At 35.9% G+C, this 15293-nt stretch overlaps 1 protein-coding gene across 3 annotated transcripts in view; it reads left to right on the top strand.

The window, feature by feature from the left end:
- Positions 1 to 15293, top strand: part of LOC113050613 (lipoma-preferred partner homolog) — a 167298-nt gene that overhangs the window by 136739 nt on the left and 15266 nt on the right. For all 3 annotated transcript variants that reach the window (XM_026213779.1, XM_026213777.1, XM_026213778.1), the window contains one exon: positions 8252 to 8421. In XM_026213779.1, the coding sequence (XP_026069564.1) occupies positions 8252 to 8421 (170 nt within the window). The remainder of the gene's footprint in view (positions 1 to 8251; positions 8422 to 15293) is intronic.

Here is a 15293-nt window from a genome sequence, read left to right as displayed (position 1 = left end):
TCAAGCTAACAATTTTTGCCTAACATGTGTTCCCTGGGATTCGAACCCCCAACCTTGTGCTTGCTACACTATACTCTCTCTCTCTCTCTCTCTCTCTCTCTCTCTCTCTCTCTCTCTCTCTCTCTCTCTCTCTCTCTCTCTCTCTCTCTCTCTCTCTCTCTCTCTATATATATATATATATATATATATATATATATATATATACTGTATATAAAATATTTTGTTTAGAAAATTATATGTTATATGCAGTATATATTTCATTTGGAAATTATTTGTAGTTGAGATTCAATATAATTTAAGTTATAAATTTGAGTTCTTTTTATTATTATTATTAATTTATAAATCGTATATAGCATCACACATAGCATTGAATCATTTATTTATTTATTCATTCATTTATTTACAAACTAATGATAATAATATGAGATTGTCAAACCACTCAATATGGTAAATATAAAACTACAAACATACATACATATATACAAACATAATGCATGAACTTATGTACATAATCAAAGAGGTGTATGCAAGTGAACTTTACTTAATTTGTTTTTATATATATAAATTAATTTATAAGCCATGAAAAAATAAGCATCAGAAGCATCATTGAACCCTATAATATTTGTTTGCAACCCTAATAAATAAATATTTGGCAAGACTTTTTACCTTCTTTTTTTTAATTCTCTGCAAACAGATCCTGTCACAACAGATTTATTTTTCTCCTCATCTTTTTGTGTGGAGATAAAAAACAGCACCAACAACAACAAAAAACAAGTGTGTTTGGTAACATTGTTCTGTAATAAATTTGTGAATTAGAACAGCATAATTTACTAGAACGGAATGCAGATGTTTTTTTTTTTTTTATCATTCCATTTTTTTTCCATGCCAGCTGCAGGAATGTGGTGTTTGCTATTGTTCCTAAAAAACAAAACGAATATATCTGTGGGAATCTGTGTTCCATTATTGCTACTATTTCTGACTAATAATGCTCTGTTGTTTACACCGCAAAATATTCTTTCTGAAGCAACAAAGTTCTTGCAAGCCCAGAGTATGTGTTGTGGATCTGTTGTGTTTATTTGTTTACATGCGCGTTGTCACGATGTGCTTTGTCTTCCAGTACTGAGAAGGCTGTGTTTCCTCCTTAAAGAATCGCACCTTCTTTTCTTAGCGAGTCAGGAAAGTTTGGCCTTCCACAAAAAAGTTCTTTGCGTTCCCTCTTTACATGCATGATCTTTGATTTCCGGCGATGTAAGATCAAAATTGCTGCTTGCGCTCGCGCCGCCTTTCATACATCCCTCTTGCATCGCAGCATGAGAAAACAAAGAGCGGCGAGACGGAGATGTGCAGGAAATCTTAGCAGGCCTGCCTCTCAAAACATCCACCATTGCCAAACAACGGCATCTGCCTGCCACCACAAATACATTAGAAATCAATTATTAATGGAACGCAGTCAAGAACTCTTTAATCTTCTCCTTTTATCCAATTAAAATGCCTAACTGCTTTAAGCCTTTCACAAGGCTTGTGAGCAACACATTAAGCCTCTTTCTTCTTCCTTCATTCCATCCTTATTATTTCTTCTTTTTTTCTGAGGTTGCATATGAGAAAGAGTGGAGGCTTCATAGAGATGGTGAAGACAGAAGAGAAAGTGTATAAAGTGTAAATGAACTCTTCCACTCCTACCCTTTCTGGTTACAAAGGAACTATTTGAAGTTTTAATGTGAAGACTCGCCTTCCATTCCCAGAGCAGGGGACACAGGGGAAAGCAAAGGCTCTTTCATGAGCTCATTCTGCCCAGTGTTACGAGGGAGATTCAGATCCAGTTGAGGTCCATAGAGATGTGCAAATGCCACTTTCATTATGCAGGAATCTGGTTGCGGCCTTTTATCGCAAATATGTTAACGTTGTGCACCAGGATCACTAGTTTTTGGGTGCTTTCACATCTCTAGTTAAGTTCATTTGGTCCGAACCAAGGGCAAACAATTATACATTGTAGCATTTTTCAGCTTTTTTGGTTCCTTTTCACATCACACTGATTGCTTTGGTTCGAACCAGTTGAAACGAACCAAAATGCAGTAACATGAAAATATCCACATCACTCATTGGCCATGCCGTATTTCCTAAACTGTTTTTTGATTGGTCAGAATTTACTTGCGGGAAAATTCCAACATAAGTATACACCACAATATGCAAACAATACATTTCTGTAATGAAGCGCGGATGCAGCTTGAAAATAACGTTCTAATGCGCTGCAAACGGCGAGCGGGCATCGCTCGTAGCTTCAAGCGGAGGTGTGCATTAATTCTTCTTAACTCTGACATGCTCATGGTCATCTGACCAAATTTCTATGAGGCTCCGCACCTCCTCACTACTCCAAGTTTGTCCACGAGCTGCCTTGCTAAAATGCAAACTGTCAACAAACACTTCCTCATCCCATAATGCACAGCACAGCTTACTACAGCAGCTGGTTTAGTCCAAAAAAGATCAGTACTTTTTGAAATTGGGTCTGTTCGAGTTCGGATCACATTCTCACCACAAACGAACCGCTCCAGAGTTCGTTTGAAAGCGTACCGAGAACACAAGCAGGTCTCGGTACGCTTGTTTGGTCCACCTTTGGTGCGCACCCGATTGGGATTGCTCCTTTCACACCCTTTGACAGTACTTCATTCATTTTGTTCTGTTTTAATCACATAATCCAAAATGGCATTACACATTTCTTTGCAAAATTACACTTACTGTTTCTGTCATCTTTACTTGATGACTAATTCAAATCTGAGGGTTTTGTGGCCTTTATTTCTTTAGGTCATTTAAATGCTACTGTACTACTGAAGATTTAAACAAATGTAAAATTCCTCTCGATCTTCCACTATATGGGTTTGTGTCTGGTTAAATTCTCTTTAATTATCTTTGTCCTTTCCCATAATATTTGCATCTGGCATGTATAATATAGTTCAAGGCTATGCTATGTTATGTTCAGCCTTTTATTATGTTCAATTAGTGATTTTGCAGTGCTACATGATTCCTCCATTGGTGAGCTGATAGTAAAAATGTGTAGATTCATTAACTGAAAAAGAAAGTTTTTTCTGTTATTCTCATTCAGAGAGTGACTGAGTCACCAGAAATGTTTGTGGCTACAATCGAGTCAAAGCACATTTAGGTCCCATATTTAGAGAAACGGTTGTGAGAATGTGTTTCTGATCTCCTGTCTGTACCAATTAGGCTTCACATAATGTTAGTGTGTGTGTGTGTGTTTGTGTGTGTGTTTGACTTTGTTTGTGTCTGCAGAGATTTCTTTGCAGCTGCCGATGTAATTATTGTGGGTCATCATCCTGTATTCCCTACTGACTTTAATATTGAGAGAAATGTGACTTAGAGCCTGTGGAAACCGGATTGATAATACAACACTAAGATAAAACAACTTTGACAGACCTAAAAATAAATCAATGCTCTGTCATACATGGAAGTGTATATTAGGGATGCTGAAAATAGTTTTCTGCTTAACAGTTTTGTTGAAACCGTGATGCGAAACTATTCAAAGTGTGGGCTACTCTTCTACTGGTTATTCATGTAGCAATTCATATATTCATTATAGCAAGGATGCATAAAATTAATTGAAAGTTAAAGACATTTTAATGTTCTTTTGAACCTTCATTCATCAAATAATACTGAAAATATATGTATATACAAAAATATTTATCAGCAAAAACTGATTTCAACATTGAAGAAACTATTATTAAGCACCAATAATATCTGATAACAATTGAGCACAGTAAGCAATTACATTTGAGCATATTTAAATGGAAAACTGTAATTATAAATTGTAAAAATGTTTCACAGTATTACTTTTTATTTATTTATTTTTTATTAAATAAATTCAGCCCTGATGAGCATAAAAGAAAACAGAAAATGTCTTTCAAAAACATTAAAAAAATAATAATATTACAAACTTTTGTAGTGTAAGGATGTGTGTGGGGGGCGGATATTCAGCTCATTTAGAAAAATATTCAGTAATAAATATTCAGCTCAATATTTATCTTTATCTGTAAAAGAGAGGCTCTTTAAGATAAGATATATATATATAGATATCCGATATACAAATGATAGTTGTACACTGCTCGTAGGTTATTGTTTTGAGGTCAGAAGTGCAGATTTTAGTATTTTTACTGATGAAGTGCTCCTTCACCTGATAGAAATGACTTGAACTGCTCTAAAGGCATTTAAGGATTTCTTTCTTCTCACATCTTGTCAGTCCACGGCACACACTGAAGGGAAAGAAGATTTCCGAACAGTTTCCTCCACTCAGACTTTAAGGGTGACCTGCGCTTTTTCCTTAGCCGCATTTCTCACTCACGTCCATTCTTTTCTTTCTCTGCGCTTGTCTCGCTCACACACTTGTTTGGCTCAGAGGGGCCTGTGATCCAGAGCCGCTCTTATTTCAGCCCATCTGAAGTGATTACCTTTAGGAGCTGAGGAGCTGCGGGAGGCAGACGGCTCCACTTGATTTCCTCCGCCTGCTCTGTGCTGTTCCTCAGCAGAACCCAACTGCAGGTACAGCTCAGCGGGGTTTGAGTGGAAATGATCTAGAGATCAGTGTCAGTGAAGGAGCTCACATTAGTTTTAGTGACAGTTCAACATGGGGCTCACAACATAGAGCTCAGTGGTAATTATGAATCAACATGACATTTTGTTGTTTCGTAGACAGGTGTGACAGTGCATGGAAACCTTGTGTTGGATCATTTCAAAGTGCCTTTAACTGAAGTTATTCCAATACCCACAGAATCAATCATTAAGCGCTTTTGTCTCTACACACTGCAAAATATAATTTTCTGTAAAAAAAAAGAATAATAATAAAGAAAGAAATAATCCTAAACCATTCAAAGGTTTGTGCTTGGTAAGGTTATTTTTATGTTACTAAAGTCTCTATATGTTCACCAAAGCTGCATTTATTTGATCAAATATTGTGAAATATCCTTAATTTCAAAATAACCTATTTTTGTATATTTTCAAATGTTATTTATTCCTTTGATAGCATAGCTGAATTTCCAGCAGTCTTCAGTGTCGCATGATCCTTCAGAAATCGTGTTTGATGCTCAAGAAATAATTATTAAATTAAATCAGTATTTTGAAATTATTAAATAATCTTAATTACTATCAGTGTGCTCATAAGAACAGCATTTATTTGTAATATACTTTTTCGTAGCAATGTAACTGTCTTTACTGCCACTTTCGATCAATTTAATCCATCCTTGATTGATAAAAGTACTAAATAAAAACAAAACAAAAATCTTACCTTAATCTTACTTACCCCAAACTTTCAAATTGCAGTGTACATTTACAGCGCCTACTGTAAGAAGTAAAATAGCTTAATATCAAGGATGTTAGGACTTGTTTTTAGAGAATATAAATTATATTTATCCTTGTTTACAGCAGCAAGAAGAACTTAATTTAAACTGCCTTCTTGTCTCTTTGTCAGTTTAGCTTCTCCAGTAATTTACCTTATTTAAAGGGTGGGGTGAAATGCTCGTTTTCACTCAATATCCTGTTAATCTTGAGTACCTATAGAGTAGTACTGCATCCTTCATAACTCCAAAAAGTCTTTAGTTTTATTATATTCATAAGAGAAAGATAGTCTGTACCGATTTTTCCCGGAAAAACACGACCGGCTGGAGGCGTGACGTGTGGGCGGAGCTAAAGAATCACGAGCGCCAGTAGGCTTTGCGTTGAGAGCATGTGGAAGCTGTGACATTACCGTGAGGGAAAAACCATCATCCAAAACAAACCATGGCTTACAGTCAGATTCAGCCGTTTATTTATGATCCAGAATCAGATCCCGAGGCTGAAACTGAACGAGAGCAGCAGCAGCAACGACTCGCTCCGAGCGGGGCTCGAACCCGGGTCTCTGGCATGGGAGGCTGACGGACTAACAACGAGGCAGAGATATTTTAAGCAGTTTTACTCACCGCCTGCGGTTCCAACACACGATCGTGACCCTTTTTCGTTGGGATTGCATCATCCTTAAGAAATAAACGATATGCAAATACGTCGTCAAACTGGGCCTTGTTTGCAAAACAAGCATCTTCGAAATGCATGGAACAAACAAAAACACTTGCACAACTCCGTTGATGCTCTGTAAAAATAAACTCCATCCACTGGTCCCTTAATGCTGTTTTTTTTTTGGTAATCTGTGCAGGGTTGTCTTGCCCTGGCAACCAAAAACACATTCCTTTTGACATTTCGCGACGCTCTCGCTCTGATCAGTGATTGTCTGTGCACAGCCTCTCTCTGCTCTGCTATACGGGAGCGCGCTCTTCCGGCAGAAGTGCCCTCAGGACCCATATAAGGAAATTCCGCTCCATCTAACGTCACACAGAGCCATACTCGAAAAAAACTTTCCGAAACTTGTGACAAACCGGAAGGAGTATTTTGGGAACAAAAATACTCCTTCAAACGTACAACTTAATTTTTGAAACTTTGTCCATGTTTAGCATGGGAATCCAACTCTTTAACAGTGTAAAAAACTCAGCATGCATGAAATAGCATTTCACCCCCCCCCTTTAATGATCATCATTTATTTATTTATTTTATTTACTGGAAAACAAGATAAAAGTATTGATTAAAAAATGACTTTTCGCAGTGCATCGACTGAATTGAAGAGATATCATTTAAGAGATGTCTTAATCCACATGTGTGAGGAGAGTTATCTACGAATAAAACTTTGTTGAGAAGAGGTGCTCATATTCAGCTTGGCTTTGATATCTAATCTGAAGAGCGGAAAAGTTCAGTCTGTTTTGTTGATGGCGCTGACAGCTTCAGCGGTGGAAAGGGGAGCGTGTCTGATATTTCTCCTGCTCACTGCTTTGCCTTTTGTCTGTGACAAGCTTGAACTCTGGCTGTCATTGCAGTCAGAGAGTGTATCATTTCTAACAACAGGCTTAAATGAAGCACAAAAGAGAGAGAAAAGAAAAATGAGGAACTACTAAAGTTAAGTAAATTAATTCATAATATCTCACATTCTCTCTCTCTCTTTTTTTTGAGATCCTATCTGTCCTCAGATGTGTAAAAAAGAAAACACCATAAGATATGGCTTTAAAGCGGATTCTGCTAATTAAACTGCTAGCGTCATTAATTGGTTTGAAGATATCTTTGCATTGAGTTGGAGACATCTTAAGCTCAATTAAAGATAGCTTCGACTCAATTTCAGATATCCAAATGCTGTGTCCCACGATATGCAATCAGGATCTTTTTTCCGTGCAATAGCAGATGCCCTGTAACACAAAGATTATGCTCTTTCCACTTCCAAAGTTTCATTTTATCATGAAAAGATTGAGTGTGTGTCAATGTGCCAATACGTTGTTTAATCCTATTCTCATCCCATTAGAGATATTATATGTGGCTTTATATATGTGGCTACAGGAATTTTGATCTGAACAGAGGTTCAGTGGAATTTGATAGTGATTCGTTTGGATATGAGCTGCTCTTTACATGTCTGCCATCATCTGAGTGAGAAGTTGCACGTGTTTTCACATTTGATGAGTGAGTTGATTTATGGTGTGTGGTATTTGCGCAAGTGGTGATGCATTGAGCTCCATTTTCTTCACAAAGGGAAAAAAATCAGCTCACTATACACCCTGTTAAGTGACTGACCTTATTAAGCGCCTTAGATTTCTACAATTGTAGGGCAACCGATTACTTTGCCCTTTTTAAAAAGAGAAATCCAAACACTTTAAAGGGGTAAATCCCCGGGAGATGCTATCAATCTAACTTTAGAAATGCTCCTCATATTCTGGTACTTTTGACATTGACTCTTTTAATTCTTTTTATCCACAAGCCTTGCAATTACTCAGTAGAGTAGATTGTGATCATTGGTTGTACCTCAAAGATGTGTTGGCTTGAAAGAGGCAACAGACACACTGTTTATTCAAGATAATCTATGAATCTGAAAGCTGAAGTATTAGTTTTTTTTATAATTGTAAATCTCATCTTCTTTGAAAAAAAATAGATGAAGAAACCTTGTGGTTTGTGGGAGAGCAAAGGGTGAATAACCCATATCACCACTTGAAATAGCTCTTCTTAATTAGAATGCTTTCACATGAAAGTGGCAGATACATATGTGTTTAACTTTTACATCTGCATTCTTTTTAAATGTCTCTCACACCATATGATGTTTGTGTTTTATAGTATTGAATATGTTTGTTATAGCTTATGTCATTTTCGCTCAGCATCTGAACCATTATTCCAATGCTGTATTTTGCAGGTCGCTGTGCAAGCTGTGGGGAGAATGTGGTCGGTGAGGGAACTGGTTGTACCGCCATGGACCAGGTCTTCCATGTGGACTGCTTCATCTGCATGACCTGTGGCTCAAAGCTCAGAGGAAAGCCCTTTTATGCTGTGGAAAAGAAGGCTTACTGTGAACCCTGCTATATCGTGAGTGTAATCCGCTCAATGCGCTGTATGCACACACTGGGTCTCCTACACTAATAGTTGAGTACAAGTGTTCTTAGTCACACAAAATATCTGCTAGATGCACAACAGTCATGCATAAATATGTAATTATAATATACATATTATTATTAAAATTAAATGTACATTTATTACATTTATGTATATAGATATATATACACACACATATTATTTGGCCTTATTACATTAGGTTGGTGAACATGTGAAAATAAAGTTGTTGTTTTTTTTTCTGTTTTTTTATAATTTTTTTGTATGTACAAGTTAAGTTAAATTTAATTAAGATGAGAATTATTGTAGCAGAAATAAAAATGTTTTTATATATTTGATTTCATTTAATGTTTATTTTAAATAACACATCTTTTATGGTTTTGTTTTAGTTTCATTTTTAGCTATAGACAACTATAATTTATATATATATATATATATATGTGTGTGTGTGTGTGTGTGTAAAATTATTTATTGTCACTTTTGAATGAAAGTATGTATATAAACAAAAATAAAATAACTTTACTCACATTAAAAAGAAAAATAATTATACTTAATTTTTATTATATTTAATAGTTTTTCTTATTTGTGTCAAATATATATCAGTATATGCATGTGTGTATATATATATATATATATATATATATATATATATATATATATAGATAGATAATATATATAATATATATATAATGATACATCGTGACCTCATCTTTTGTTGTCATACAGTACTGTTAGTTTACGTGCCGCTCAGCACATTTCTACACACATATCCAGGAGGAAATACTTCAACGACACTAGTTTGCATGCTCTTTGATGCTCTAGTTTCCTTCATATGAAGCTAGCTTCAGCTCTCATTAGCTCCATGTTCTGAGGACTTGTCTAAGATCTGCCAGGAGCATCTGGCTCTGTAAAAGCTGGATTTAGGTTCTTTCAGAAATGTTACCCAAACCATTGCTCTTTTCATAATCTTTCACCTATTCCTGTCACATTCCTCATTCTTCCCTGATAAGCTGCTTCACAGTTGTTAGCTCGGTAGTCAAATCCATAAGAGGCATAAAGATTAGACAAACAGTGGCCTCGCATGCAAAGGACCAAGCGTCATGTTCAACTCCATCTCATACATCTGATAAGCATTCACATGGGCAAATCACACTTGAGGTGTATCACGAGTATTAAAATCACATTAGACTGCCAGATAGGATTACTTTCCTTTGTAGATTGCAAACCAAATCAGGGCCTCCTTTTTCTACCTTCACCATCCACCTTCGGTTTTTTGTTTCTGAAAATATCTGTTGAAAATTCTCTTATTTCTTCAGGCGAATGGTAAGAGAAAAGGAAATTAGTGACAGTTACAGTAAGAAATGAAAATTCACATTTCTCATCGAACTAGAGGTTAGGAGTTTCTTGTCAAAAAAGCGAACAAACTTTCTGAGCATGTTTTCCCACATCTGAGAGCTGTGCAACATCTACCTACATGTGCTGGTAGACACTGAAAGTCTTGAGAATCATATTTGGTTTGTGATTATTACAAAACATGTAATAATATGTTTTTAAATCCTGTTTGGAAAGCACTTTTCAGCTACTCTGTGTAGGAGACGATTACATTAAGAGTTTTAGAGTATTACGTTCCTTTAGTTAGCAGTTCTGAGTAGAGGTCTCTAATAGTGGGACATCGCTGGCTATTCTTCCCATTCTAATTTTACACATAGCTAATTTTGTAATGGCTGTCAATGGAAAAAAAAAATGGATTTTAGAACAGATGGTGTAGTTCTAGCCAGACGTTGGGGCCAGAATGATCCAAAAATCTATTTTAAATAAAAACCAGCAAGTGCTAAAGGCTGTAATGCCACAAACTCTTTCACACAATTTCGACAACCACATTTTTTTTTGGAAGACCTGTCAATCAAATTAGTTCACACTTAGCCGCTAATAACCTGGTCTGACCTTTCTCATCCATGGCTCTTTCTATGTAAGAGAGCAAGCTCTGGGAAATATTGTTATAAAAGGAATCTCTATTTGATTGTGGTGTTTATATAGAAAGAATGGATCACATACTGACTCATTTCCAAGCTGGCAAAAGTGCAGAAAAGGCCATTTCTGTTTGATCGGTCTTTACTGTAAGCATAATATTATGAAACCAGTCAGTCGGTCAGCACCAAAAATAAGTATTAGTCCAACTCACAAAGAAACCAGGCCATTCCTCAAACTGCCTTTTATTTCATCATTGTTTCCCGTTTGTACTTGTGTTATTTCCATTTCCAGTTGCACATGTAGCCTACTTACGTTTCTGTTGTGGCCGTAGTGTTTCCCTATTTCCATTTTAAGCAACCGCTGTATTACTGAGCCAGCACTTTCTTTCGTGTTCTTCTCTTTTAAACAGACAATGCAAATTTCAAAGAAGCCAGAATATCGTTAATATTGGTCAGGTTTGTTTAATCATTTAAATGGTCTAAACCAGAGTTACACTCAACTATATATCAGACATTTTTTTAATTTACTTATATTCACTAAACTTAAAAGCGAAAACATGTAAAAATATACGTTTTTGCTCTATTTATACGCCTCTTGTGCTATGGCATCTTTGACCAAATCTAAGGTAATTATGTGGGCCCTGGTTTGGGCAGCTTGAGATGCTTGAGATGCCCTGTTGACCAGAGCAACACTGTATGACTGACCACACAATTTGTATTAATAACTCAATATTGCATATATACTGTAGTCGACCCCTAAACAACCATTACTAGGGCTTAAGCAGATAATACAAAAACATAAAAATGTATGAATTCATATGATTTAGCCACCAATTTGACAAAATATAACATATTTTAATCTAATCTGTAACTTTTTACCTCACTCTGAGTTTCTGTGTTCTTTATATCTGGACCAAACAAGAAAAATAGTTAAACGTTTTCATATTTAGGGTGATGAGGGTCACTTTGGCTACTTGAGAGCCTTTGTTGCATCATAGGTAGTTGATATTGTAGGAAACGCCAAGTTCTCGAAATTGAAACATTTATCCCTAACACTGAGGTTTCACAGCTTTTCTTTGTTGCCCACTACTCAAAGTGGCTTAGAAAAAATCCAGAGAAATTTCCAGCACTGTCACAAAAGCCAAAACCACCTTCCCACTCGGTAAACCCTTACTAAATCATCTACACTTACCGCTGTGACTAGGGCACAGAGCCAGCTTGGAGTTCAATTGAGGTCACAGTTTCCCAGAATCATTGCTGAATATTCAAGGGAGCATAGGCGAATTGGAAATTATACATCTTTAATGATGAATTTCAACACCATAGCAGTGCAAGTTTTTTGACTGCTGCTGGGTTTTTTTTAGCTATTAAAGGGATAGTTCACCCAAAAATTGCATTTCTGTTATCATTTACTCACCGTCATCCAAACCTGTATGCTTTTTTTCGTCTTTTGCAGAACACAAAAGAAAACTATTTCATTTTGGGGTGAACTGTCCCTCGATGAGTGATGTCTGACAGTGGTTTTTCCCTGTACTTTAAGCCACAATGCAATATACAGAGAGAAACAGTTTATATATTTCTTTCACTTCGCTCTGTATTGCTGAACCTCAAAATGGAAATAGGAAATGGGAAATAGGGTATAAGTAACAAGAGTGCAATGCAGTCCAAAGAACAGCGTCAGACTATTATGTCTGCTTGTGTACTTCTTCAACAGATGAATCACATAAACTGCTGAAGTATCGGTGACTCAGGCCATCTCTTGAATCACCCCCACTACACCGATAGCTCTCCAAATGATTGTACTTGTCTTCCTCTGGAAGTTTTCCAACTTGGATCCATGCGCTAAAGAGGGGCCGGGATAATTTAAGAACTTTATTTATGCATTTCATCAGCATAAATGTTCTTCTGGCACAAGATCAAAAGGATGGAAGAAATCTGAATTTCTTAATGAAAGTAATTTCTTCTTCTTTTCTCCTCATCCTCAGGGTCAGACGCCTCTGTGCGATTAGAGAATGAGCATGAGACTTTGGTCTCTATAGAGACATGGCAGTTCCCCAGTGAGCTGGGGGAAAACTTCAAATGAGGCCAGCGAGTCAGTCTAGGAATCTTTTAAGATGGAAAGAATGCACATTATACATTATTTATCAGTTTATTTATCTGCAGAGAAAGGATCATAGCATTCATATCTTCATTGCTCCTATATAAACATCTCATTTACTGCTCTGTTTGCCACTAGGGAGATACAATAGGGAAAAACACCTGTTATGCATGTATTGTCATTTACTTTGTTCTAAGGAAAAGAGACTAATTGTACTGTATTGTAATCTTCTTTTCAACTTCTTGGTAAACTGGTCACGTCTTCTTCAATACGTCTTCCTTTTTCTTGACTTCCAAAGTAATCTTGTCATCAAAAGACATCTTGACATCATTCTGTAACTATTTTTTCTCCTCCTTTCTTTAAAAGGATCAAATTTCACCAAATCACCAAAACAGTAGTTAGAGTATGTGTGTGTGTGTGTGTGTGTGTGTGTGTGTGTGTGTTATTTGAGCAAAACATTTACATATAAAAAAAATGCTGTTCTTTTGAATTTTCTATCATCAAATCATTTTGCCAATTAAAATATATATATATATATATATATATATATATATATAGTAGGCAGCAAAACTGTTATATTATAAAATAATAGTGGGACATTATTCTTGAGCAAGATAATGATAAAATAGATTAAAATAGAGAACAGGTATTTTAAATTGTAATAATATTTCACAATATTGCTGTTTTTACTTTATTATTAAATAAATGCAACCTTGATGAGCATAAGAGACTTCCTTAAAAAAGAACGTACCCCAAACTTTTTTTTCAGGGGTATAATTATTACTATTATTGTTTTACATATATTTTTGCATATAAGAAGCAAATATTTTAATTTCAAAAGGAAGCTGAAGTGTTAGATTGGAAATAAAGGCTATCAAACAGTGACATCCAGTAATCTTTCTCTATAGCATCAAACAGGAAATACGAGACCATTTGTTAAAATCTCTTATTTTACATATTCTTTGGAACAGCACTGATAGCGTTAGCATGTTTCCGCCTCTAGGCAATAGACAACAGAACTTTTGAACAGTGCAACTAGATATCATTCATTCCTTTCAGTAATAGACAGGAAGGCTGCCTGCTGGAGATTCTCTGTTATCTCTCATCTGCTTCCTGCTCTCCCGTCGTCTTATCACTCGTGTGCTCCCAGCATCGCAACTGATCCACAAAGCACAATAGCAATAATCAGCCTTTGTGCAGTGGTTTTCCCTGGCTCCACCCATCAGCGACTTATCATTGCTTGTTTGAATATGGCACAATACAGCTAAACTTATTCACAGCTAAATGAATCCTGCTTTTAGCATGAAGTGGTCTCTAATCCTATTAATGTGACATGGCATGTACCCTTTCAGCCAGAGCTGGGCCATGTGTGGCAATGATGTCATGGCGTTTATCATGAAAAACAATATGAGGTCTGATTGTTGGTGGGAGGAGTGTGGCTCAGATCAGTCCAGTGATATGTGGCCCAAATCATGGAATTTACAGCAGCCATTACTCCAGTCCTCAATGGAAAATGAAGCTTTTTTGTTAGTTTGGTTTGTTTTTTTGTTTTGTTTTGTTTTTTGGAAACTCGGGATTCGTTTGAAGAACAGCATTTATTTGAAACAGAAATCTTTTATAACAATTGCATTATTTACTTTCAGTTTTGATCAATTGAATGCACCCTTGCTTAATAAAAGTATTAATTTATTTTTTTTAAATAATGCATAAAACTTACTGACTATAAATTGGACAGTAGTATATATTATTCAGTATAAAAAATAATTCAGTTTTTTTACTCTTTTTATTTGATAATTTGACTTAAATCTTAAACATCATTCATTTCGGGGAAAGTCACACCAAATGACAACCTAATCTAAAGAGCATCACATCATTAACCCACATTTTCTGTGTAGCATGGCAACAGTTATTCATCAGCTGATACAGACGAAAACATGCCACATTGTGACAATCTGCTGCATTCTCCACAACCTAACACTTAGAACTGGCTTGCAGACACTGGATTTGCATAATTCCTTTAATGAATCGGTGCTAAAGCAAATATATATATGCCACTATCTGCAGGCAAAATGCATTCTGAGAATTCCCCTTTAAGAAGTTTTGTAATGGTCACACAAGTCATGCTTTCCCATGGTTTATGAACACATAGTACAAAAGATTGCACAGCTGAGGCCAAATTTATGTGTCCCCTCTCCAAATGAGTTTGTAGGATGATGCTCATTATCATAAATTAAGAGCTTTGTACAGAGAGTGCTAGTGGGGGAAGTGCAGTTTGTGGTTCTTTCCCCTAGTGCAAGATCAGTTTTGACATGTGTTTACTCCTCTACATAAATATTTAGGAACATAAAAATTCTCTCTGTCTCAAATATTTTGCTCAACTCTTTGGTCAAGTCCCCCATGGGCCAGTGTCTATGTCACAAACTGTTATTCATATTTATCCGCTCAGCCTGATTGCTTCTTTTGGCCTTCCAGCTTCCGTTTTGGACTGATCCACTATTTTATAAGGAAGCTTATTTTACTTAGAAATAAAAGTTTTTTGTTTGTCATGGAATTAACAATTTTTCTCAAAATTGTTAGTTTATATCTTTTTTTTTTTTCACCACAGAAAATAAATGAATAAATTAAATATAATTGTGACTTTTATTTTCACAATTCATGCTTTTTTCTGGCAATTGAACTTTTATGCCTCACAATTTCTTATTCTTATCTTATTCAGAACCGGTTCTGTTTATTTGAAAGAACCGGAACCGTGAGCGATTTCTAAGTTTCGGTTCTGAAAA

The sequence above is a fragment of the Carassius auratus genome, chromosome 31 (assembly GCF_003368295.1).
Source record: "Carassius auratus strain Wakin chromosome 31, ASM336829v1, whole genome shotgun sequence".
In the NCBI taxonomy this organism is placed as follows: domain Eukaryota; kingdom Metazoa; phylum Chordata; class Actinopteri; order Cypriniformes; family Cyprinidae; genus Carassius; species Carassius auratus.
The sequence above is the reverse complement of the archived record's forward strand: the minus strand, read 5'-3'. Positions and strand labels throughout refer to the sequence as shown.